This window comes from Haplochromis burtoni, unplaced genomic scaffold, assembly GCF_018398535.1.
Source record: "Haplochromis burtoni strain Fernald_Lab_line unplaced genomic scaffold, NCSU_Asbu1 Contig_139, whole genome shotgun sequence".
Taxonomy (NCBI): domain Eukaryota; kingdom Metazoa; phylum Chordata; class Actinopteri; order Cichliformes; family Cichlidae; genus Haplochromis; species Haplochromis burtoni.
Window position 1 is genome coordinate 757,078 of NW_024582500.1, and position 27,867 is coordinate 784,944.

The 27,867-nt window shown below is 40.1% G+C and overlaps 1 protein-coding gene across 3 annotated transcripts in view; it reads right to left on the reverse strand.

Annotated features, from left to right (window-relative positions):
- mgat5 (alpha-1,6-mannosylglycoprotein 6-beta-N-acetylglucosaminyltransferase) overlaps positions 1–27,867 on the reverse strand; it is a 110,707-nt gene that overhangs the window by 53,216 nt on the left and 29,624 nt on the right. For all 3 annotated transcript variants that reach the window (XR_006054804.1, XM_005933928.3, XM_042224486.1), the window contains exons 4-6: positions 11,648–11,724; positions 7,196–7,285; positions 1,423–1,494 (exon numbers count right to left, since the gene is read on the reverse strand). Coding sequence is in view for 2 of the 3 variants with exons in the window: in XM_005933928.3 (XP_005933990.1) it covers positions 1,423–1,494; positions 7,196–7,285; positions 11,648–11,724 (239 nt within the window). In the remaining variant the exon portion in view is untranslated. The remainder of the gene's footprint in view (positions 1–1,422; positions 1,495–7,195; positions 7,286–11,647; positions 11,725–27,867) is intronic.

Genomic DNA, 27,867 nt, shown 5'->3' on the forward strand with positions numbered 1-27,867 from the left:
CACTAGTGGGAGAAAGATAGAGTGCTAAAGAGAAACCACAGTGCCATTACTAGCTGCTAAGGTGGCTGAAACAAGGTTGTAGCGAGGCATTAGCATTCCTCATCACGACAGGAAATCGCTTGCACGGACTGAAGCTATTAAAATCTGTGCCTGAATTAAAAACTCCAAAGCCTGTCAAATGGCATGTCCCCGCTACTGATGGGTCAGTACTGTTGATGCTTCCAGAGAGGGGGATGAAGAGCGCTTAATATCGATTCACCCAAAGCAGAGGAAAAGGCAGGGGGAGGGGGAAGATACAGTAGACTTTGTACAAGCCAGCAAGCAAGCTCTGTAAGTGGGATTTGACTGAGCTACCGCATTGGCACAGATGCAAGATCATTATTTCAGATTTGACCCATGGTTCCATCACTCCGGCTTTCGTCTTCTAGAGGCTAAACATACCTCGATAGCATAAGCTATCATAAGCTATCGAGGTATGTTTACAGTTCAGCTCAGCCCGTTTGCTCATTCGCTGGCTCGATTTTACTTTGATTGGTTGTAAAGGCAGCTTGAAAAGCAAACATTTTAAAATGTTAGCTATTGGTGGACAGTTTTTATTGTTATGAGACTTGCTTTCACCTGACTACCAGTTCATAGTATTTTAATGTATATTACTGTCTGCTCTGCGGCTAACGCTAAGCAACTGATATACAGTGCTGAAGAGAAAAAAAGCATTTGCCTGCTTCCTGATTTCCTGTTTTTTGCATATGTATCACACTTAAACATTTGACCACATGTGTGCTTAATTTTACTAGCCATTCATTTCAATAGAGCCTATCTGACAAAATGAGGTCAGCTAAAAGGAACAGATCATCAGTATTGGTTCAGTAACTTGCCTGAGAGTACTTCGGCAACCATGCTGGAGCAGCCAGCGATCAAACTGCCAACGTTCTGTTTAACCGATGACCTGCTCTACCTGCATACAGAAACCCCCTTATTTCTTAAAATGAAATATCCTATAAATGAAGCATAATGGAGTAGGTCTAAACATGTAAGGAAAATTAATCCTAATGATAAAACTTGCCATCACACATACAAGCATCCATGAAATCCATTCAGTTAAATGGACCACAGCTATGGCATCTGTGTTGTAATGCGACACCCGAACAACCCCGGCATAACGGTGCCTAATAGATATAGGCCGACCAAGTAGATTTTTTTTAATAGTGAGCAACTGCAACTGGTTACTCTCACACAAGCCTATTTTTATAACAACACGAGGGGTTAGTAGCGAGGGGAGACTATTATCTCTCCTGTCTGAGCAGTAGCTCGTGATGTGAGAGCCTCTGAAAGGTTCATCTCGAAGGGCAGCTGAAGTAGTTCAACAGTCCATTGTGTTTTCAGTTTACAGTTAACAGGAGATGTGTGCTGTTTTTCTCTCACCTGGCCTCTCTGGTCCATTTCTTCATTCAGGGTCTTGGCTCGCCAGGGCAGACGAGGACACCAGTTCTCCACCTACGGAAGAAGCCCAAAACACCTGTTCAGTTTACAGCTTTGTTTTTTTTAACCTTTTATCAGACATCCACCGGAACCGTAACACACACACACACACACACACACACACACACACACACACACACACACACACACACACACACAGAAATGTCAATATACAAACTTTGAGTACATTAGCACAACTCTTCACTTTACTAGAGATGTAAATGGACCCTGCTGCTGTTCACTGTTGCTAAACTTGGCCTACTAAATGCCAAGAAGCAACTGCAGGAATCCTCTCAAGTTCATATATATGTGATTATATAACACTTTTCTTCAGCTCTTTGCATTAGACAGCAACTCAAGACAATTTAAAATACTCCTCTTACTTAGAAAGCATTTAATGGATTGGCTGTACGTTTCCGGCATCATTACTGCTTTACATTCTCGACATGACAATTGTGCTACTGTTCCTCCATTTTTAGAGGTAGAAGCTTTGGCCTTCAAGCTCAACTTCTTCAGGGAAAAAAAATTCAATAAACAAAAGGTTAAACAGCAGGTGGGTGTGGCTTCTGTGTTTACGCCAAAAACTGTCTGAACATATGAAGCAGATACAACTGCTTCATATGCAGGTACGCTGGTGTGATCTGGGTGGTAAATTCTAGCTCGCAGATGAGTGGCTCCTGTTTGATGACATATATATGTTAACACCTCAGGGCAGGGATTTGGTCTTCTTCATCCAAAACAGCCACATCTTGCTGTACGCTGTGTTCGTGAGCCGCTGTTTACTTTTAATGATGTCTTCCTGTTTATTTTAGCTAGGGAGATATGTTCTAGTTTTTTGGTTTGGTACTTGATAATATATGAGGGCCATTGAAGGTTTAAAAATATTAATAAAAATAATGAATTAAGGGGGGAAAAAGCAAGAAAAACCCCATAAATGTAAAAGACTAATGGCCAAACTTGTGAGAACAAAAAACAAGACTTTATAAGGAAAAAAAATCTTAAACTTAAAAAGGAAAATCCCTGTTTTCCAAGAACAGATTTACAAGTTTATGAGAAAAGATTCTAAAATTTAGAATTGTGTTTTAATCATGTAGATTTACAACTTGTTGGATGACTGTTTTTTTGGGTGCGTGTGCGTCCCATATGACCCTTATGGACCATTGATTTGTTTGTTGTTTTGGCCCACTTCAATCTACTTTTTAACTCCTCCAGCTTTGTAAATTTACTTTCATACAAACACAACATATATCAACATATCAAGGAGTTGTCCCTGTGGCTGTTTGGGGAAGAGGACTGGTTTTCGTGCTGTGTCTCTGCCCTCCATAGACGAGGGAAAAGTACCCAACTGTTAACGCTAGAGCAACACACGGGTCTGTAGGTAGGTGAAGGTGGGACACAGCCACACAGCTGAGGATTTGCCTGATGCTGAACAACTGCCACTCTGACTGCAGTCTCCATATTCCATCCTGTTCATACGCCTGATTTAAATCACTTCTTCTTTCTCAGCAATTGCTTCTGCAGTTCCTTCCTCTTCATCCGTTTGTACATACAGATGTTTATGGAGAAGTGAAGTTTAATTATGCATTTTGCTTGTATTGGCAAAATTTGGCTCTGTACAAGTTGCGAGTGTTTACTGTCAATCAGCAACACACCACCATTAGCTAAACCCTGACCTTCTCCCGCTGACATCCATCAGGATGCGCTGCCCCTTTGCAAGGTTAATGCAGCGCTTGACACGTATGAATTATACATGGTAAAGGGTGTATGATCTGAGCTTGAATTTTTTTTCCCTCTTAGCTAAGAAGAACTGTAACACTAGAGGTGAAGAGTGAAGGATGTTAGCTTAGCAGAGAGTCTTTATAAATTCTGACAAATATTTCTGTTTGCTTCCTGCTTCCATGAATAGAAAGACGAGGTTTCTCTCAAACCTAATGGATTCCACTAATGCCCATCTCGCTTCTATTCCCATACCGACCAAGCCAGCTTTCTGCCTTCTTTACCAGTCGACCGCTTTCAGCTCATATACAAAATTCATAAGAGGCTGCTGACCTCTCTGAATCTGAAATCCTACTTTTCCCAAAAATATAACGCCTCAAAACAAAACAAACATGGAAGAGCTCTCTAGTTGAAGCTCAATTTCCAACTTTAGAATTAGTTGATGAAACAAATTTAAGGAAAACTCGTCCAAGAGAAACGAAAGGCTCGCTGATCAAACGTAATCAGCTGCTGTGATCTGCGGAAGATCTTTGAAATGAGACATCAGAGCGGAAGTTTTATGTGAAGCAAAGCTGGGTTTTTTTAGGGTTTTTTTGGGGGGGGGAATTAGAATTAAGGAAAAGATTATCTCTGTCGCTACAAAACGAGTACATGTCCGTGTTTGGGGCAAAGATAAATCATACAAAAAATTGAAGGTCTGAAAGTGTCCCTTGAAGGAACTCGTCAATAATGAATAATCCCTCCACCGTGGCTTTTTCCCCCTATTTGCCGGGACTGAAGTGAAGTCATTCTGAATCTCTTTTCATATGCTGCAAACTCATCCCTTGAAGGAGTGCCTCGCACATTACCACATCACCCCCCTCCCCACTCCCCAGCTTCCCACTGAATCATCTCCTCGTTCTCCCTCACCGTCCTCCTCAACACACTAATTTGCTCTCATGAAAAATGAAATCCCCCTTTTACCTCTACTTATTTTTAGCACTTCATTCTTTTGTGATCACTCTCAGTTTGCAGGAATGTTGTCAGGCCACTCTGGGTATGCAGTATCCATTTTTTACTGGTTGTCTGAGGTTTTTTGCAGCTCTTATCGTACTTATTGAATCCAAAGAGAACAAACCCAAAGCACAAACCAAAAATATACCGCAGAAAGAGACCATGCAAGCAGCGGGAAAATAGATCAAGCAACTGCAGGTTTCTGAAAAGAATGTAAGACTCTTCATTTTTCGAATATATGCAAAAAACAAGAATGTTTCATCACAACGTTCTTCTGCTTTTAAGGGAACCTGTTAAGCGTTTCCTTATTTTACGCAATGCCAAGCAAATCCTATTTGATACATGAGCTTTGAGACCTCTACATCATTGTGATTTTTATGACTTTTTGAGACATATATACAATAATAGTAATAATACATATAGGGCTGGGCGATATGGCCTAAAATTCATATCGCGATATAATTTGAAGCACGTGCGGTAATGATATATATCGCGATATATTCTTTTCTTCTGTATAACATATTTTCCACACTATAAGGCACGCTTAAAATCCTTTAATTTTCTCAAAAATAGAGAGTGTGCCTTATGTATGAATTCTGATTTTACTTACTGACCTCAAACCGATTTCTGCGTGCAGAAATCTGTTAAAAAATGTTTTAGTACAACTTTGGTAAGCCGCACTGCTTGATGGATTGTCAGAGCATTGCGGCTGCCGTAGTGAGGAGCTTCGCGGAGTAATCTGGGTCCAAAACGCCGTCTGCTTCAGGTCCCAAAGTCAAACGAACACTAAGAGTTAAAAACGGTCTAAATTCTTTCATCTTTAATAAAATCATCAGCATTGCTGCTTTATCGGGTGTAACAATTAAGTTTAACATCCATGAAAACAGAATTTATTAAATTTAACGGAGTTAGAAGTTAGCAGGGAGTTAGCTCGCTAGTTTACACCTAAATATTTCATACCATGTTCTGACTTAGAGATTTTTGAAACTACTTCAAACGTACAGCTCCGCTACCACTTCCAACATAAATGCTGGAAACGTTTGTAGGGTTACTGAAGTTGGACTACCTGGTATATAATGTTGTGCTACGTGATTGCTAGCGACACAGCTATGTTAGCATAACATTAGCACAGTGAAGCTGGAGGACGAACGCCAACTTTTTTTCCACTCGATAAAAGTGAACGTGAGGGATTCTGGTGGTTAGAGACAAATGCAGTCGCATAGCAGGATGCTATACACGGGCCAAACTTCAGTCAGGAGAACAACTGAGATTATTCATCCACAATACGAGGTTGGTTATTAATATAGTGCAACGACATGGGAATAGAACAGCTGCGAGAGAATTCAACATTAATGAATCAATGGTACAGAAGTGGAGGAAGCGAAGTTTTTGGCTTTCCCCATATTTCAAAAGTGCTTCATCTCTTTGCTATGCCTGTCGCCCGCCATAATTTGCAGATGATAATGGTTTTAGCTGCTGCGATGCTTTTGACCAAAACAGGTGCAGCTTGATGACATCATCAACATGCGCTATCGCGATAGAGCGGTATAGTCAAAATCTCTATCGTTGGCCAAATTTATATCATTTCTATCGTATATCGTTTATATCGCCCACCCATAAATACATATTATAATATTCAAATAAGACACAAGCACTTGCTACAGTGAGGAATACTTGTTGCACAAAAATGCTGAATGTAGCAAACATGAAACAAATGAAAACAAATTAAAACTAAATTTTTTGTTTTGCTTTATTTGTCAGTAACCACATTAGATATTTCATTTCAGGCTGTAAATAATGAAGCTGGCTCATCTACAAGGAGCCCCAGTGAGCCAAACGCTCAGAGTGTTTTAGAGACTCTGTTTCAGGCAACTTTCTTTACTTTCAGCTCTGTAGCTCTGCAGTTGCTTGCCCCGCCCACAAAATAAAATAAAATAAAATAAATAAATAAATACAATAAATCTGCCCAGAATGCTAATTTAACTAGCATTTCAAATATAAATTCTATTTTAATTTCAGTTAATTTTGTTATACCAGCACAATATAAAATAAAACTTACTTGATTGGTTTACATTCAGTTTATAACAAGCACATTTTCCTTAATGATTAGGTACTTGAACAAATAAGCCTTTGATTTTATATATTTCAGTTACATTTTACAAAAAAATGATTGCTTCATGTTTACTGAGGTTGAAAAATCATTTTTAGTGCCGTTTCAGATGGGAAGAACTGGGGGGGTTGTGCCATGAGCCAATGTAAACTAAATAAGGATTATTTTGATCTGTCAATCATGCCAAGCTATGCTGGTACAGTCCAATAATAAAAACAGAAGGCTGGAAATAGGTTCACGTATTTTTTAAAGACAGGAAAATGAGTAACTAATTTATCATTTTATATAGTTGGTAGAAAAGCACTGCATTTAAAGGAAAACTCTTTTTATTTACCCAGGTCACAATCTCTTGGGCGATGAGGAAATGAAACAATTACAGTATGCAGCTCATATGCATCTACTTCAACTTTAAAACTAACCAAAATTAACACAAGAAACCAGTTAAAACAATTACACCATGTTTAGCAGCGTATTTATTTAAAACTGTTCTGCTCGGTGGACAAACATTTATAAAATAATATGAGGATGAAGGTGATTTCTACTCATTTCTGCTTTTTACATCTGAAGGTAGGCAGATTAAAAGAAACCAGTAAAGGAGACAGTTATATATAAAAGCCAACTAATGAGAAAACATGCAGACACACAGAGACGGACACTTAGCAGCATACAGAGAACAGTGGCGTATCTGAGGTCCAATGGTGTATCTGCCATCAATAAACACAAAGCCTGTATATAAATGGTAAACAGTAACCAGCTTGTTAAGATGCTGGTCAGGCGCTCGTACACCAGTGCTGCTTTTGCCGTGTTGATTTTGTACCACATGAAAAGTAATCATGACGATGTAATACAATCAGTCTTTTTTATCTACATTTATTAACACAAAAAAGAAGGATTTACCTCGCTGAGGTAGATGAAGAAGGAGCAGGTGGATCCATCCACGCCGTAGTTGGCGTAGCAGCCGTCAGAGCGCCACATCTCCTTCATCCACTGAGAAAGAGGAGAAGACAAATGTGAGACGGGCATACTGACCCAACATAAACTTTAATGTCACACGTATATTGTAAGAGCCACAGACTGTATATAAAAGACCTCCACTGCTGAAACTACAGTGATCGTATCTGAATGAGAGGGTGATATGTTTGAGAGCAGCCTTACTAACTTTGTGGCAACTAGGGCTGCCACGATTAGTCGACTAGTCACGATTACGTCGACTATCAAAATCGTCGACGACTGATTTAATAGTCGACGAGTCGTTTGAAGCTTTGTAAGATCACAAAAGACGCAGGAATAAGTAGTAGGATTTAAGAGTGTAATAACAGACTGAAACAGAAGATGGCAGCAGTGCATGTACAAGGATGCCAGGTGCCGTTAAACCCCAAAGAAGAAGCTGTGTCCCAGAATTCATAGCGCAGCCCAGCTCAGTTTCCAACAATGGCGGCAGCTAGTTAGTCTTAATATTACTCTTATTATTCTTTCTGGGTCACAAAATAAACGTTTAGCATATTTTCAGGCGAGAATACTTTCAAAAGCGCTCCGACTTTTTCGGAGACGTCTGTCACCCACTAGCTCGATAGCTAGCCGGGGGCAAGGCTCACTAGAGCCCGTGAGAACGCCGGACTCCCGGCAAATCGTCTTCAAACCCACCGCCGTCTTTCGCTACTCAGATTAAACATATATAAGTGACTTAGATAACTTAAAATGTTATTGTTTGGCTTTTTTTTAGTAATTTATTTGTTCCTGAGTAAATCGGTTTGGCTGAGATTAAAGTTATAGTTTTTACACAGCTGAATAAACGTCAAGCAGACAGCTGATTATCAGAAGTGTGAGATGAATCGAGAATATACTCCGGTGTCCTGTTATATTTTAGATAGCAATGAGTTTATTAAACTTCACCAAAACAATCTGCAAATTTCATTAAAATTTAATAAAGCATCAACTTGTCTTTATTTTTAGTTAGCACCTTAAACACTTAAAGCTGTAAGCTACTGATAGTTATATAAGAGCAGATGCATGCTGGTGCAATAAGTTTTACGTCCAATGGATGCATGATCTGATTAGTCGACTAATCGCAAAAATAATCGGTGACTAGTCGACTATCAAAATAATCGTTTGTGGCAGCCCGAGTGGCAACTTTCATGTGTGACTGAGTGGAAATCCTTCAATGTGAAAATGTCATTCTTCACTGAAATGGAAGAATGTAGAATGTCCTCAATAAAATGTGTGGAAAGCCGGGATTGATGGAGACTCTGGATGCAGACTGCGATGAGAAACTCTTCTTCTAATTTGATGTCCGGGGGGCAGATTTCTGTGGCACTGGCATTTCTGTGGAAGTGGAAGGGCTGCTGAGCTGAGATGTGGACTGACAGCTATCCTGCTCGTAGGCTCCAATACGTCATGCATGGTGATTTGCAGTAACCTAAGGGAGCAGCGCACTGGCAAACAGAAAATCGACTATTCAAAGCGCTTCATAGTTGGGAGAACTGGCAGATGGGCTCGGAGTCGTTTGGAAGGCAAATGCATAGAGATTGCGTTACTTTAAACAATGACCAAAAAGAGTTCTGTGAGTAGGAGAAAATGTATTTTTCAGATGTTTTACTCGTGTGAAATGCCAGTTTACTGAATTTTGATCCCTTTTCTGAAAGGAAAAAGGAGTTTATGTGCAGCACTCGTGTAGATGGTGTATGTGTAAGGAAAGCTTTAGCATTTCCTCAGGCCAAGTTGGAAATTCTAACAGTACAAATGGAAGATTAGGAGTGGCTGAGCAGATGGTGTGTATGATAGTCCCCCATCAGCTTGAGGGACACAGACTCGCCAACACACAGACAAAAAACAAAACAAGACAATGGACAAGCATATGTACAGCATGTGTTATGTGTTTTATTTGAGTGTATGCACCTGTGTCTGCAACTACCCGTCTGCCCCAGAATTAAACCTGGCTGTCATCTGCTCATCCGGCCTGCAGGTACTGTACAGCAGTGTCATGTAGGAGTTTTGGGAAGTATGCATTCACAACAACAGTGATGTGTTAGTTGTTTAAAAGTGAAGGCAGCAGTGTGCCATCACAGACTGAATTAACTAGATAGAAAGCACTTTCTTATTCCCAGCTCCATCTCTTCAATCTCAGACTGTACTAGAGTAGCTATGCATGAGTTCTGCTTCGAAATAATCCTTTTTTGCTTTATGATGGACTTTGGTCCAGCCCCCTCATTTCATCCACTGTTTAAAACAAGTCATTTAAACAAACTTTCTTCTGATTGGTTGCTACTTGCAAACAGGTCTGAACAGCAGGTGGGTGGGGGTAAATGTGCTCAGGTCGGGCTGAGTGTCTGAGATGACCATATTAGGGATATCATCTCTTGGTGTTGTCATACAGAGTCAAGAGTGAACAAAAATAGTCAAACTGTGTGACGTCTGAGCCAAAAGACTTCACACACCTCACAGCTTACTCACACATTGTTGTGTTCCTAAAACCATCATGAACCATCTTTGCTCTGCGGCAGGGTCCATTATCCCCCTGAAAGATCAACGATTACCGTTTCCATGATAGGGACTGTCTTCTATCAGAACCGCCGTTAGGGTTTTTTTTTTTAGCAATTTGAGCGACAGTAACTCGTCTGCTTGATCCGACCATGACCCTGTCAGTTTTTCACAACTTTTCCTTCCTTGGACCACTTTTGATAGATACTGACCATTTCTTACTGGGAACACCCCACAAAAGCTGCAGATTTTGAGACCTGGTCGTCTACCCATCACAGTTTGGCTCCTTGTCAAACTGGCTCAAATGCTTACAGTTGCCCATTGTTTGTGCTTCTAACACTCCCTAATACATTGCCCCCATGAACAGGTGCTATGATGAAGAGATAATCAGTTATTCATGTCACCTGTCAGTCATAATGTTATGCCCGGTATCTAAACACACTGTATATACGTCATATAAGATAACATATAAGTTATCTTGTGCAAAGGATTTAAGACAAAGATGAACTTCACTGCATAACATCCTGAGTTCAAACTAAAACTTGTTATGTGTCTGAAGTCGTTGGACGCCTTGGAAAATAATATTTAGCTGTCCTGTGTACAACAGATAATTGACTAATTAACCGATTTAATTGCACTCAGTCACCAAAAAAATGCAAAGAACTCAGCTTATCAGGCTTTAGCTTCACTGACTGTGCAGGCAAGATAATTAGGTTCACACCAGATGAAAAGCATCCTCCTTCAGGACTTTAGGGGCTCTGCACTTTTGTAATAAGAGATCTTATTACAACTACATATATGCACTGAGTAATTTAATGCAAACAACTATTAAAAAAACATTCATTAATCATTCACAATTATTCGAAATACGAGCCGGTGGTGCTACTTTTAAATCTGTGTGGGTGTTTCCAGCTTCAAGCTGCATTGCAGATTTTTCCTGTAATAAAAATGCAGAGCAACAAAAGTGTTTCCCAGACCTGAGTTGACCTGAGTAACAGTTATCCCAGTCTATCTTGTGATCCAGGCAAATTTACAGAAACAGGCTCTGAGGTATGTTTTCTCTCCTTTTGTTAGCGAGTCAGAAGCGTTACCTCGTTAACAGCAACGTGTTTATAACATATGACAGATTAAAAACGTAGAGCACAAACTACAAGGCTCATTATATATGAGATGACTGATGTTGTGTGGTGCTGAAAAGAAGCTGAGGGAATCGGTTGCGATCGGTGTGACATGTGGGTTACATAAATGGTTCTTCAGTGCATCACCATTTCAATCAAAACAGCATCATTACTAACTGACCTCAAATACCTGGGCCACCCATAAATTAACACACAGGTAGGTATGCAGAATGTAACCTGTGCCTCTTAAGGCCATGATCTGGCAGGAAACACTGAGAGTATTCACAGGAATACTCCACAGGCTACTTTTAAATAATAATAAAAAATACTACAGGAACATTAATAAAGATTACGTAGTTTTTGTGCTGATGAAAATAAGGCGTTATGATGGTGTGCATGTTAATTAATGTCCAACCTAACAAACTTCAGACCTGCAGCTCAGAGTTTTATTGGCCCTAAAATTACACCTTTTATTTTTATATTTTGAATATTAATGCAATTTAATAAACTAATTAACGCCCTTGCATCAACTCTTTTTGTCCACTGTCCATGTAAAAGCTATAAGCCAGATGCTGGTTATGTTTTGTAGATTACACTGTCATTTGTTTTCTTTTCTGTTCGCTATGAATTTCTGCAGGCAGTTCTCCTTTCAGTAGCTCGTCTTTCACATGTTTCAAACCTCCTTTTCAAAGCTGTGCTCAGAGAGTGGGATGGAGAGGACTGTTTTTAATGTGTGTTTGCATGTTTGCTTCACCTTGAGCTTGCCCTCGCAGTGAGGGAAACCATCCAAAGGCGGCAGCTCGCACTTCTCCTGGGCTCCGTTTAGGAGGTCTGGATAAAGAGAAAGAGAGAGAAACTAAATCAATAAGGTCGAGTCAGTCAGCTCCAGAATTCTTTATCTGTCTGCGTGGGTTTTTTTGTTTTGTTTTACTGGATACATCACTATTACAGTGGATATAATAGAGACACAAATATTAACATCTGCAGTTCACACTGATGGTCTGAATTGTGAGGGGAAATGAAGCATGTGTGGAGTACACAAGGCCCACACACAACCGTGTCACACATTTATCTTTCTAGCTCCAATCACACTGTCAACACCTTCTTTATTTCCCCTTCTGTTGACTGCTAACTAGTTTACATTATAATACTTACAATAAACATGTACTATGTAGGTCATTAGGGCTATTGTGTGCGACTGCCTACATTCTGAATGACCTATCAGATGTCTTTACAACACACAAAGAATTTTAAATGCAAACACGTGAATACAAAATCTGTTTTTATTTTTGATCTTGTTGATGTTTATCCACTACTTCTTATCCTTAGGCTGTAATAACTGGCAATGCAATCGCAACAATTTCTGCTACTGCTATTCTGCAGAACACGATGGTAACTGTGACGATACAACTTTAAACAGATGCTAAGTGATACAAGAAAGAAAGCAGTAAAGATACAAAAGAGTGTAGGAAATGTTTAGATGTGATGCTCCACGGACAAGAAGCATCATACAGGGAGTGCAGAATTATTAGGCAAATGAGTATTTTGTCCACATCATCCTCTTCATGCATGTTGTCTTACTCCAAGCTGTATAGGCTCGAAAGCCTACTACCAATTAAGCATATTAGGTGATGTGCATCTCTGTAATGAGAAGGGGTGTGGTCTAATGACATCAACACCCTATATCAGGTGTGCATAATTATTAGGCAACGTCCTTTCCTTTGGCAAAATGGGTCAAAAGAAGGACTTGACAGGCTCAGAAAAGTCAAAAATAGTGAGATATCTTGCAGAGGGATGCAGCAGTCTCAAAATTGCAAAGCTTCTGAAGCGTGATCATCGAACAATCAAGCGTTTCATTCAAAATAGTCAACAGGGTCGCAAGAAGCGTGTGGAAAAACCAAGGCGCAAAATAACTGCCCATGAACTGAGAAAAGTCAAGCGTGCAGCTGCCAAGATGCCACTTGCCACCAGTTTGGCCATATTTCAGAGCTGCAACATCACTGGAGTGCCCAAAAGCACAAGGTGTGCAATACTCAGAGACATGGCCAAGGTAAGAAAGGCTGAAAGACGACCACCACTGAACAAGACACACAAGCTGAAACGTCAAGACTGGGCCAAGAAATATCTCAAGACTGGTTTTTCTAAGGTTTTATGGACTGATGAAATGAGAGTGAGTCTTGATGGGCCAGATGGATGGGCCCGTGGCTGGATTGGTAAAGGGCAGAGAGCTCCAGTCCGACTCAGACGCCAGCAAGGTGGAGGTGGAGTACTGGTTTGGGCTGGTATCATCAAAGATGAGCTTGTGGGGCCTTTTCGGTTGAGGATGGAGTCAAGCTCAACTCCCAGTCCTACTGCCAGTTTCTGGAAGACACCTTCTTCAAGCAGTGGTACAGGAAGAAGTCTGCATCCTTCAAGAAAAACATGATTTTCATGCGAATGTGAGATTTACAAGGAGGGAAAACAGTACACCTCTCTGAACAGTGTCTGGGAGGCTGTGGTTGCTGCTGCACGCAATGTTGATGGTGAACAGATCAAAACACTGACAGAATCCATGGATGGCAGGCTTTTGAGTGTCCTTGCAAAGAAAGGTGGCTATATTGGTCGCTGATTTGTTTTTGTTTTGTTTTTGAATGTCAGAAATGTATATTTGTGAATGTGGAGATGTTATATTGGTTTCACTGGTAAAAATAAATAATTGAAATGGGTATATATTTGTTTTTTGTTAAGTTGCCTAATAATTATGCACAGTAATAGTCACCTGCACACACAGATATCCCCCTAAAATAGCTAAAACTAAAAACAAACTAAAAACTACTTCCAAAACATTCAGCTTTGATATTAATGAGTTTTTTGGGTTCATTGAGAACATGGTTGTTGTTCAATAATAAAATTATTCCTCAAAAATACAACTTGCCTAATAATTCTGCACTCCCTGTATATTAGAGCAATAACAAACAATGTTTAAATTCAAAAAGCTTTGCTTTGGTTAAATGTCACCTCTTGTGCTTCTTCTTATTTTCTGTCACATATAGTAGTTAATCATTAAACCTGCCCAAAATGAGGTGGGTGTGTGAAAAACTCCCTTTTAACAGAAAGAAACATCCAGCAGGACCAGGGTCGGGGAGGGGCAAACATCTGCTACGACCTGCTGGCGTTGTGTGGCGAGGGAGAAGACACAGGGGCAATGGCAATTTTACTTATACAACATTGAATCCTCCAGCCTACATGTCAAAGCATCCTTGGGCAACATGCTGAACCCTTGAGCTGCCCTGTCTTAAGGTGATTACAAAGACAGGACTGCAAAATGTGTGTGACTTTGTGAGTGAAGCTTGTGGTAACAAGCCAGTAACCAGCTGTTCAAGCCTTTTCTGTACAAAAGGTGGCCAATCAGAAGAAAGATGGCTGAAAGTGAGCTTGTTTCAAGCTGAGTGTCTGCAACAAGGCCCAGGATAACAAACTAGGATTATTATGAACCATGGTCTGTGCAAAGGTACCTTTGTAGAGTCCAATGTAAACATCAAACTGGAAAGGAGGGCCCACAAAGGTACTTTAAAGTTATTTTCTGCAAATTGAAGACAACAGCATCTGCTTGACGACTCGAGAGCTTCGTCTTTGTGTCTGTAATTTCAAAGTAGGAACTCATCACATCGTTTCATTTGAAATTGATTAAGACAGAGGAGCGAATAAGAAAAATACCTGAAAGTGCTTTGAGGCTGTGCGTTAAAAGAATTTGCCACAACATGAAGTTGTACTCGCTCCTGCTCCAAATAAAACAAGAGATCACAAGGGTTGATTTTTACTTTAACTAAACTGGAAGTTTTGCACAAGTATTTATGCCCATGACATGAGTCATCAGACAATGTGACAAGAATTGCATTAGACCTATTGCGCAGTGTGAAATGAAATAAAATTACACAATCATCCCAGTGCAGAACACTCTCAGCACTTTATGTCTGGATGTCTTTTGAATTTGCAAATGGAGACTGGCCATTACCCTGCGGTCAGGGATGATGGTCATCCGATAGCATCACCTTCGGCTCTGTAGTCTTAACTCCATAAAAACGAAAAACCACACAAGGGCAAGAGCTGCACCAGCTGAAGCTGCAGTGATGCAAACAGTAGAAGAATAAAAACCAGAAGCTGCAGCTGGAGGAGAGAGCTCCTGTGAGATCTCCTCCACACTGATTTGAATGTCCCTGCAGGATTGACGTGCATGGCCCGCACGGCTCCCAGTCTTATAATCATCTTTTCTGATATCGTCATTCAGAGTCGTCATCCGCCCTGACCTTTAGTGCCAGGATATAAATAATGGAAGGCAAATGGATAAAAAGCTCAGAGGTGAATGCCAGGCTGACGTAATGAGTTTGCGAGTGGTGTTTTAAGAGGAGGCTGCGTGCCGTTATGGAGGCGTATGCATGGAGCTAATCAGCAGCTCCAGCAGTGGGTCAGGCTTCTGTGGGTGGAAAGGGGGAAGGCGGAGTAGAGGCTCAGTTTATTTGCACTGACAAATTGCCGCAATAAACAACTGCTATCAATAACTTTCTCTCTGTCTACCTCTTTCTGTTGCTCAGTGTGTGTTTTCAGAGGAATGAGCGTCATCATATCAAAGAACACCTCAACAGTTAGATGCAGATCTACAGAAACGTTACATTCGTTGCCTTAGTCATTACCCAGGAATGCAAAAGAGGAGGTTTCGAGTACGCAACAGATTTGAACCGGTCGAGTCAGCATGACATACCATTAGCTTCTTTTCAGGTTTGCGTTTTATCTTCTGTAAGCTATTAACCAATAAAACGCTTGTTGGCAGTAAAGCTGAGCGCTTCGCTATAAAGGTGGTGTGTTTTTAATTATTCCCCATTTTCTCTCTTTAAGCAAACTTCCTCTCTTACTGCAGTCCCAATTCACCATCCACATATACACACTGGTTGCAGCTATCCACTGCCATGCTGCTATATGTTTGGATGCAGAGGTCTATACACCAGGGTTGTCATGATCCTGAAATTTTAAACTTGATATCAATACTGGAAAATATTTATTAAAATACAGCAAAGAAGTCAAATCTCAAAAAAGTTAACAATCAGCAATTGTATGGTCACAAGAAAATCAAACCTGTTTGCGCAAACACAAAGATGGAAATGAAAAAGACAAAGTAGCACAGAAGTGCAATGTTTGATCTGGACACAAGTGATGGAGGACCATCTGGTAGAACTTTGGCAAGCCTTTTCGGTGTGTGTGTGTGTGTGTGTGTGTGTGTGTGTGTGTGTGTGTGTGTGTGTGTGTGTGTGTGGGAGAGCAAGAGACAGATTTTGTGTTATAAAATCTGTCTCTTGCACTGTGCATCCATACCACTTCATGTTGTGGACGCACAGTGTGAGCACTCAGGTTGCATCAGAGCATGGGGCTGTATAGTGTGAGACCCTGCATCGTGACCTACGAACTTCTAACCCCTGCTATTCAACCGTATAGTTTGAGCAGGAGCTGAATATAGGACTGAGAAGAAAAAAAAATCGCAGTGTGTGCCCAGCTTAAGCAGATCTGACCAATAAGACTGTGGCATTTGATAACAAGTGCGCTCATAGGTAAAAACATGTCACAGTAATGAATGTATAAATAGTAAAATAATGCTATTTTACCTCGACACACAGCAAGATGCTAGTGTGGGTCAATTGGCTCATCATTGCTTGATGTCAACTTCAAGTCCCCCCCCTTAGTTATGCTGTATTATAATAAAGTATAAAGTAATTATAATAAAGATAATAATTATAACCCAGAGCGCTCCCTGACAAATACTGAACTGGTAACGATATACAGTAACTATACTCAGGTAGAAGTGAAATTGAAACTACATATTTTCATGTCAAAATGTTTGTCTTACTTTCACCATAACAGTCATGGAATAAACCTTTTTCATTGACAGATTTCCTTTAGCTTCTTTTCTTGCAATGTTGTGCTGGGAAAAACTATAGAAAGTAAAAACTGACAAGATTACTCTGGCATCCAAACCAGTTTACTATCCTGTCAAATCCTGACTTGAAATAAAAGCCACAGATGAGTCACTTGACTCAAAGTCCCTTCTCCTCAGTACTGTGGTTCATCAATGTCAAACTTTAACTTGGGTAATCTACACACACACAAAAATAACAACACGATCAATGCTGTACAGTAGCAGTAGCTGCAATCATTTGCAGTGGAACAGATTTAACACTCACACAGTTTAGCACAGCACAACAAAATCACATACAATAAATATCATTTTCAACATCCGTCGATGTTGAAGTTCATCATCCGCCAATGATAGCCTTGATTTACTGCCAGAACAGACACTCAGCCTTCAAGAAGCTTAAAAGAAGAAATACCTGATTGTAGAGCTGGGCGATAGAACGATAACGATATGTATCGCGATATAACTTTTTCTCGATAGAAAAATTAAACTATTGCGATAGACCTCGCCGCTCTTGTCCTCTTAAAAAAAAAAAAAAAAAAAAAAAAGAACAGCCAATCCAAATTAGTAGCGCAGAGCCGAACCAATCACAGCACAAGTGCCAAGCCGCACATGTGTATTTGTTTGGGAAGCAGCCAGCCCCGTCCGCCCGGGTAATGGAGGAAATGAGTGTGCCGACTAGAAAAATCAACCGAGCGTGACCGAAGGTTACCGAAGAGAAAACAGATGATGGTTCCAATGCCGGAGAGATTGTCGAACGGAAGAGCCATAGAAGTTCCGTAGTGTGAAGGTATTTCGGCTATTTCAAGTCTGACAAAAAACAGAGTAGCGTGCACTGTAAATTGTGCCGAAAGCAAGTCTGGAAATACAATAAACTGGTGCATGCGCTACGTCCACACGTACCCGGGTATTTTTGAAAACGCAGATTTTTCTATGCGTTTGCACCTTTCGTCCACACGTAAACGGCGTTTTTGGTCACTGAAAACGAAGATTTTTAAAAACTCCGGCCAGGGTGGATATTTTTGAAAACTCCGTTTTTGCATTTACGTGTGGACAGAAAAACGGAGAAAACGCAGCGTCAAAGGTGTGCGCATTTTTTGACGTCACACTGTGCGCCACGTTATTGTTTCGGTGAAATGAATTTCTACATAGTACTGTTAATTCTACTCTCTGCAGTGTTTAAATGCTTACATATACACACAGTTACTGTCCCTCCACACATACGACTCGGTTCTGCTTCTATGCCCCAGCTTTGTTTACTTTTTCCCACCGAGGCTTCTAGACTTCTGATTGGCCAACATTTCTGCACGGTTAGGAATCTAGCGCCACCTGCTGCTTTGGCATGTTCATAGCAGCGTTTTCCTTCATTTCTGCCTTTATGTGTGGACGGGATTATTTTTTAAAACGAAAACGGAAAATCTCCGTTTTCAAAAATACCCGTGTACGTTAGACTAAAGTAACTGTTAAAACTGTTTGAAAAGCTCAGCTATACAACAAGGAGAGATTGAGAATTTCCTTTTAGTTCTCAGTTTATTTGATATTGACAAAAGTTAGTCAGTTTTGTCTGTTCTTCTGTAAAACAAACTAAGATTTATTTTTAGAATTAATATTTTGTTTCTAAGTGGAATTGACAATTTAGTCTGTTTTGTTTGTTCTATTTTGAAACTTAAACGCTTTAGCGGCTGCCTTTTGTGTAGTTTGCAATATTTGCCTTTATTTATCTGAAAAAGTCTCATGTTCCTTAAGTACATCTACCCTGTTGAACTTATTATGGGAAATAAATATTTAAATAAAAACAAGCTGCTGATTATTTCACATTTTACTTGTGAGCAACGGCACATTTAAATCTTACAAATATAGTTATTTGGCTTATATCGTGATAGATATCGTTATCGCCTGAAATGAAAAAAACATATCGTGATATGAAAAAATCTCATATCGCCCAGCTCTACCTGATTGTGATATGTCAACATTAGTAATGTTGGTAATGATAATACACCACAAAACAACTTCTGATCTTATGAAATGTCATTCTGCTGATAAGATTTGACATTTCTTTCATACACACCCGAAGTGCGGGACAGAAATTGGGTGCTTTCCATAAGAACGTGTCAGAACCCAAAGATAGACGCCCCTAGAGAAAGTTAGTGGGGCTGAGACACCAAAACAGCAGTCAGAGAGACTATCACACAAACAGATTCACTGTTTGGACTCCGTTACCACCCCCGATATGGAAATGATTACCACGATTCCTACAGAGGTACAACAGCAAACCAGTCGGAATAACAGTTCTTTGTCTTGGGCCGACTAATTACACCAAACACATTATTTCTTACAGTAATCTTGAAGCACAATGCACAAGATTTTTTTTGGCAATTCATGTGAAGTTACTGCTCTGCAGAAAACTGAGGGAAGCTGTGGGAGGCCTGAGAGCCACTCTAGTATCTCACAAAAATGGACACAATCAAAACCTCTTCTTGTTTCTGAGAACAACAGGAGCTGAGCAACAAACAGCCAGAGTAAGGTTTGGCCTTCTATAAACGAATAATGGAGGCCGGACCTGTCTGAACTATTAAACATTAGATGGGCATAGAAACACAGCCATAAAGAGATAGAGATATAAGAAATATGCCAGTAAGAGGCTTGTGTGTTATGAGTTAAGGTTATAGCACTGTGCGTTACGTTACTGATAAGTTATCAGATGTACTTTGGAACAAAGTAGTTCTTCCAGTTGCTGTAAGAGTCTCCTTGACTGCACTGAATCATGTAGGATGTTTATTTTGCTTTTGGCCTAAACTCACCATGAGAATCAAGCTTTCTTCATAATGACAGCGTAGGACTGGAGAGCCACTGATTTATCGGCTGATATCAGCATTTGCATAATTAGCATAATGGCCCATAAAAGAAAATTTATGCACTTTGTGGAAATCTGTTTATGTTCAATTTGTCACAATAAAGAAAAAATTATTGGCTGACCCATCGGAATATCAGATTTTGAAATCACCAAATATCAGTCCTGGTTTTAAAATACTTAAATCTCAAGGCTGGAACAAATGCTAATATTACATCATGTCCTATAGCGATGCGCTTGCCCTTACAATGAAGCTAAATTTCTATTTTTTTTAAATAACTTTTGCTAAAATATGCAGTCACTATAAACTCATTCCCCTTACTATTTCACATACCAGAGTTACAACTTAATGACATCTTATGAAAGCAAAGCAAAACATGAGGAAAGCAAATAAGAGAAAAATGAAAAATAAGAGAGCTGTAGCTCTCAAACCCATGGGGAGGATCACACTTGTGTGAAAACATCTGGGCTATGTTTGAAATGTATCTTGTTCTTTTCATCGTTCTTCTTTATTTCCTTTGAGTTCCCTGCTCTTTTGTAAATCACAGTCTGCTGACTGTGTGTATTGAATAAGCTAAACAAATGTGACTTGTGATTTGCTATTTGGTGATGGGGCCATCTTGTGCAGCACACAAGATGGATGGGTGGAATGACAGGAACTCGTTCTGTGCAAGTTCCTGTCATTCCATCCACCCAGTCAGTCTGCCAACCAACCCAACAGACCAACCAAGCAAACAGCCAAAGAGGCAGCCTGTCATTCAGCCAGTTGGTCAGCAAGCGCTAAACGCCACCAGGCAAATCTTCTCTCCTAGCTGTAATGAAGTGGAAGAAGCAGTTTCCAAAGACGACCTAAATATAGTTCCTTTCATGATCAAACGTAGAAGAGGTGGTGCTGCCTCAAAAGGAGCAATTTCCTAGTTATTCACCTCTGCTACGCCAGGGATGTTTAGGTCGGACAAAATGACCTGCTTCACAGAGAACCACGATCATTTTCAGCACAAATCATCTACTGCCGCACATTAAAGCTGGGAAAAGCATGGCCGAAACAACCCCGCCCAGCATGGTGTCAAGGTGCATCAGCAGGGCCTTTACTGACCAGAAAAGAAATAAAGAAATTCTCATGTAGAAATAAGCCTCACAGTTCCTAGCTGTCATGCAGCTTGACGCTGAATCAGATGATGTGAAGCATGATTGACGTCTATAAGCGGCAATTTGAGGTGAAAAGCCAAGCAGCAAACCACACCTCAGTCTAGTGTACACAAAACAGAGGCAGGGAAGAGGAAACCATGCATGGAGCTTAAAACAACAAACTCCTTTAAAGAGTATTCCAAGAACAACCCACAAAGCTGTTTCTAGGAAACAACCTGGCTTATTTCTAACAGAAACAAGCAACCCTGTGAGGGATGGCTATACAAACAGAGAGCTGATGGTAGAACTGCTAGAAACTAAAAAACAAACATACTATCATTTTTACTTTTGCTTTTTTAAAAAAAGTGGTATGTTAGATATGTAAATAGTTCACGAGTTAACCAGAAAAAGTCAGTTAAAGCTGTCATCAAGTATTCTGGTCATTCATAACATAATTATGTATAATGTTAATAAAATTTCTTGAACGTGAGCATATTATGTACATTTTCACCTCCTTTCTTTATACAGAGACTCTACTAGAGTTGCTTTGCATGATTCACAGTTCAAAAATATTCCTTATTTCATAGACAGCAGTTTTAACTCCGCCCCCATACAAGACTATACCTCCCAACCAAGCCTGCTTTCTTCTGATTGGCTAAACCTTGCAGGAAATGGTGGGTGTGTCAGGCCAAAATAAAGGTTACACTTTTGTACCCTTTGTAGTGAAAATGAATCCCAAAAAGGATTTATTCGATCTAGATTTTTTCTCACAATAATAAAAATACAGAGAACCAGAGGAAGAAAACAGATGAGATCACTCCAACTTGCATAAGATACACAAGAGCTCACAGCACTGAGGTCACCATTAGCCAGCTCCCAGCACACAGTGTTGGCCATCTGAGAGCCCTTAAATAGCATCATCTCTGAACAATATGTGATATTACACACAAACACACACAGAGGGTTTTTCTTCCATTCCCTGTCCCAGTGTGTATGTGTGTTTGTCCAAGTCCATGAGGTAATCTGACATTTGACAACTCCAGAACTGGATTGAAGACATCTGGTTTATGTTATATGTGGTTTCTGTTATTCTCTGTATCCATCTCACTCTCAATGATTTCCCTCTCAGGCGTTCCTAACTAAAAACCCTCAGATAACGTGACATGTGCCAAGGCCCTGCTTTAATGGCATAATTTGGTCAGTGGGACTCAAATAAGTCACCAAATTAACTGGAATGCAAAAGAGAAGGGCTGTGCAAGTGCGAGATGGTAAGAATCTAACTCTCAACAATACAATTAGCTAAACAAAGACGCTGGAGCAATGAGCAATTTTAAAGCACATGATGCGTTAACTGTCACTATGGTGACAACTGAGATAAAAGCTTGAAAAATAAAAATGAAAAAAATAAATTACAGAGGTTGGAGAAGTGCAGCATATCCTCTGTCGCCGTGTCCTCTGATCCATTTGCTTAGAAACACTAATTTTAGATGCACTTTGCGAGAAGAAGCAGAGGTATCAGCGAGGGTACATCTCAGCAGCAGCTCATCAATTAGACACGAGGAAGGCTGACGAGCACAGTCACCAAAGAGATTCGACAGCTGTGCAGGTGGAGAGATCAGCGACTGTCATCAGGGAGTGCTACGAACAAGTTCAACTTAGCTCGACTCTCATTGGCTCGCCTGGCTTCACACAAACCTTATCATAAAGCTGATTATCCACCACCTCCTTAGGCTATGAGCCTGTTCAGCCTGTTAACAGTGCTTCTGCTCTTCACTTTTAACGCAGCTGTAAGCTGTCTACTTGGGTTCAAGTGCGGAGTTAAAGTTCAAGTTAACGCTACGGATGCCACCGGCTGACCTTAAGGGTTTCTAGGAATCAGACACGTTAAGACGTGATACAGTTAATGTTCCTTTCTGCTGTTTTCATTTACTTCCCTGTGACTTTTAGATCTATATTTGAAAGCTCCAGACAGAGCTCACTCAGAAGAGAGGAAACTGTGTGACCTTATATATGAGGAAGTGACATGCGACACAAAACATTAAACCTGTGAAATCGAATCCTCTATCAATGCCACACTGATTCATTCAAAGCTTCCCCTTTAAAAACATTTTAATAGCACCTGTCCCTTTCCATTACAGTTAAATTAATAATTGTCTAATAAGTCACCTCAATTATATCTACCTGTTGGAAAGGTTTTTTTTTTTCTATAAATAAGGAACATGCTAACGGTTTTGTCTTACTTCCTTTTCTTGCTATTGCCTCACAGCAAGAGAAGCAGATATCAAGATTATTATAATCAACTCAAAACTGTGAGAAAACAATTAGTTAAAAGAAATACAAAATAAAATTAAAGACGTAAACTTTAGGAAAAAATAAACACTGACTGAAACAGTACAAAATAATAATACTAATGTCGTTAGTTTTTTTGTTTTTTTTTTTAAATATGGTCAAATTTACCAAGACAACAAGCACAAAGATGTGTTGATGCGTTTGTTTACGGAGACTACACCAGTGTTCAGTGAATTCTAAATCTAAATGCAATTAAAAAACATTAACAAAATAAAACCTCTGGTACAGGATATACCAAATACACATTCATTCACATTACTAAACAAAATGTTGTATTAATTATTAAAGCAGAAAATGCCAGAAACACAAAAGTTTAAGCCTAACTTTTGAGTACACTGTAAAATTTGATGCATTTTTTATAAACTGTGCAAACTCACTGCCTCAAAGAAAAATGGACAGAAAATACAATGATAATCAGGTAGGACAAGGCAGCTTAATATTATCTTGAGATTGCTTGCTTAAGTAAAAAAGCTAAACAAATGTAGGTAGAGATTTACCTACATTTGTTGTACACAAGCTTTTCTTCATGTGTAACGAGCTCAGTGTTTGCTCAATTTTTCAACGTCTCATACAGGAAATTACGTTTTATTAAAAGCTTATTAATAACCCAGAATAACACAGAGAGGTAGGCAATTAACTGCTACATGAGCCCTAGCTATGTTGGCGAAACATTTACACTCTCAGCAACACAAACTTTGGAAAACACAACATTCACACACTAAATACACAACTGAAGTAATAATTACATCACTCCAAAATGTAAAAAATGTAAACATTAGGATTATAGAAGGATTACGGACAGCTTTTGCGTTTACAGTGTTTGTATATATTGTAAAACCTGACCTGCACCCCTTAAATGAAACTCCCAAAAGCTACTGAAAGCCATTTCTTTAGGCCAGGCTGCCACCTGAAGGGACCACAGCAGGGTAACACACACACACCAGAGGGGCTTCCCAATACGAGGCGGCACGTGTTTGGAAGTGGTCAAAACACATGTGTCTCTCTGCCTTTGGTCCACACAAGTGTTCCACTGCAAAGTCCTGGAGGCTAAAAAACCAAATCCAAATTTCCCCACGTAACCCCAACATCCAGCCCACACCAAGTTTCATATTACTCTCCCTTCCTCTGTTGTAAGGAACAGAAACTGTCTGTAATCAATCCCTCTTTTGTGCTTGAGCAATCTGATCGGTTCGCTGTTCCCTCCAAAAATAGAGGACGATGCCGATTTTGCACCAAAAGCGACACAAGGACACAGGGCTGCCAGAAAGCTGTGATTAGCTCTCATCATTGCTGAGCTATGACTAATGTTCCACTGCTGATTTCTACCAATTGTGGTTAGAGGGGCAAGGCTGTGAAGACTGGCTTGTGTCTTCAAAGAATTCACTGTTTTGATGACAGATTTTAAACAGACCTGAGAAACTAGACTAAAAATAGCAGCAAGTTTATTGTAGATGTTCCATTTCCTCTGCAAGGCCTGAAACCTTGAATTGTTTCTGACCAAGTGCTGGACACATGCACTCTCTGCGACCGGTGTTACAGTGCAAGATACGGCCTTAGAGGAAGGCAGTTGCACGATGCAGGAAAATATGCAAAGAATTTGGTTTCCTGTCGTATGTGGATGGGTGTCTAAACATGCAACCCGAATATGAACAAGCACGGGCGATAATGCAGTCGTCAGTCTCTGTGTGAAAAAGGATTGTATTGCATCAGCTCTGCGTTCATGTGCGCCCTGTTCTGTCATCTGGATCCTGAAAAATCTGCAGCTGCAGTGAATGAAAACTGGAGTGAGTGTGTGTGTTTATCCGGCTATTAAAAAATAAATAAATATAAAAATATATATAAAATATGCCTGGGGAAATGGTTGATATTTGGTGGAAGGAGTCAAAGCCGATTATATTCCTATAGGGCCGGAGCAGCGGCTTGAACCAGTAGAGCAGCAAAACTGGCACAGAGGAAGAGGATGTAGGGGGGGAAGAGAGAGGGCAGCATACAAAGAGGGGAAAAGAAAAAAAACATGGAGCATGAAGAGACTGAAGGTAAACAAGAGGGACGAGAATTAGAAATGGTAAAAGCAGAAAAATATGGTATGGCGTTTTGGACCTAACACACCGTTAAACTCTCATAATTAGCAGATTCCCTGCAAACAGTCACTGGGCAGAAAAAAAGAAAAAGAGGGAAGTCGTAAGATGAGAGACGAAAACAAAGAAGAAAAAGTTGGATGCACGTGTCGCAGCCAATGGCGCATCAGCCCCAGATGTTCCTTCCACTCAACCCAGTCAAGACCTCAAGGGTACATACAAGCCTGCCTGCGGCATAAAGGGCTGAAATAGAGAAATAAAAGTGAGGAGGGAAAGGAGCGACACGAGGGGATTTACACTATGTGACCTCACAACAACAAAAAAATATCTGTATCTGTAAAGAGCCTTCAGATGGGTTAGTATGTTGATGTTTGATAACTGTGAACTTTTTTTGGGGGGGGGCGGGGGACTTAAAAAACTGGCCATCATGACTCCCTTTTATCTAATCTAATAGAGTCAAATGTGTTATCCATGGAGTATCTTATTCATGAGACACAGATTTCAACGCGCTTTAATTTTGCAGCTGTTAACTGCTAATGATCGAATGAACTGATAGAAAGAGCAGATTGGTGAGTTTTGTGTGGCTGCCGTAGCTTCACAACAGCTACAGTGACTCCAGGCATGCTTGCAAAAGTATGGCATGAGTTTGACTATCGTATGGCAAAACTCGAATGTCCATTCATTGAAAATCAGACTTAAGTACACAGTTTGCTGCGATAGATACTATAAGGTAATGAAAGTATGCACACGGGGCAAATACAATCACAGCGGAAGAAGTTTGCTGTGCTTGACGTGCAATCATATGCAAGTGGGAAAAGTCCTGGAGAGGCTCAGTCCACGTCAAACTAAAACAGACAGGTACGCACAAGATGTGGAGGAAGAAGAGGAGAGTGAGACTTTCTGCCAAGAATGCCACATCAAAGCTGAACTCTTAACATGTGTCGGGTCATCGCCAACACACTTACTTACTTTACTTTATTGATTTATATAGCACTCTTGACAGGATAAAAACCACAAAGTGTTTCACAATAATATATAACAGATAAACATAAAACAGTACAATCAAACATACAGAACAAATCTAATTAAAAGCTAGTCTAAATAAATGAGTCTTAAAATGATGTTTAAAAGAATAAATACAATCCAGGCAACGTCAAGATGGAGGGAGAAACTCCCACAGCCTGGGGGCCATAGCTCTAAGAGATCTATCATCTCTGGTTTTAACTAACTACCAACAGCCTTTGATTAGATGATCTCAGGCTGCGAGAGGGAGTGTGAGGTCCTAAAAGATCAGAAATATAGAGAGAAGCGTCATGATTCAAAGCTTTAAAGTCAGTACTAAGATTTTAAAATTAATTCTAAAATGTACTGAAAGCCAGTGTAATGAGCATAAAACTGGTCTACTGTGCTCTCTTTTTCGTGTCTTTGTTAAAAGCCTTCTGGACTGACTGCAGACGGTCAAGATTCTTTTTGCCTTAAAGAGCCAGCATAGTGCCACTTGACTTTGGTACTGGGAGCAAAAAAACAAAGAAGATAAAATTATCCTCAAAAAATTAATCCTTAAAAATTAAAGTTGAGATTAAAGTTGGTTGGTGAATGACTGAATTAAGAATGGGTGAGACTGAATGGTACGTCAAGACCGATGATGCTAGGTTTTTAAACGCTAAAGTTTAGTCTTCAGCACTTCTGTTATAAGATTTATCGATGTCCACTCTAACCTGTGAGACACTGTAAGACATAAGATACTAACTTGCAAAGCCACCCTTACTGCTTAATGTGCTGCTATACCAAGGCTTTAGAGCAGAGTACTGACAGCCACAACCACAACTAGAAAGTAAAGCTGTAAGAAACACTGAAGGGCGAAACTAAAACACTGAGAAATACAACACAGATCCAACAGCTGTAAAAGCAATGGTTCAAATTCTGGTTTCGTTTATGCTGCTATGCAACATTCAAAGATTTTAGGGTGATGAAAGTCAGGATTCGTGGGAGGATTTTAGTGTGTGGGAGTGGATAGCATCTCTCTGCAACTTATTAGCAATGAATTGAATTGCATGTGTATTTTATTAGTTTTCATCTGTACACCGAGAATCCAGGCCTTCAAAAACAAGATGCTATCCAGTCTAATCTAAACCCAAGTAGAAAAATGTATTTATTATTAAACTGATAATAGTGAGGTCCTGTTGTGAGGTACATTGGACACACAAGTGGCTTTGGAAAATGAGGAATATCGAGCAGATGAATAAAGAGAAAATAAGGCACAGTGAGAGAGCCACCAGCAACTCCCAGCAGAAGCACTATCCTCGTCTCTTTCCTTTGTTGATACTGAGAATTGGATCTCATCTTTCACTGAGAACATTAAACAGAAAATCAAGCCGATCGATAGCTGAAAGAGACAAAGCGGCAAAGATGCCGCGAGCGGTGAATGCAAGCATCTCTGTTTGGCCGCCGGCGTCTGAGAGACGGCGAGCTGCAAATCAGCCAAACATCACCAGTGGTGTGGCTGAGACGGAAGGGACATTGATAACCTTAAACACTCGCAAAGGGAAGAGAAATACATCGCAGGGGGAATGAAACGGAACAAGTGAGAGTCGTGGGAGAGTTAGATGCTGCAAATCACCACCTGA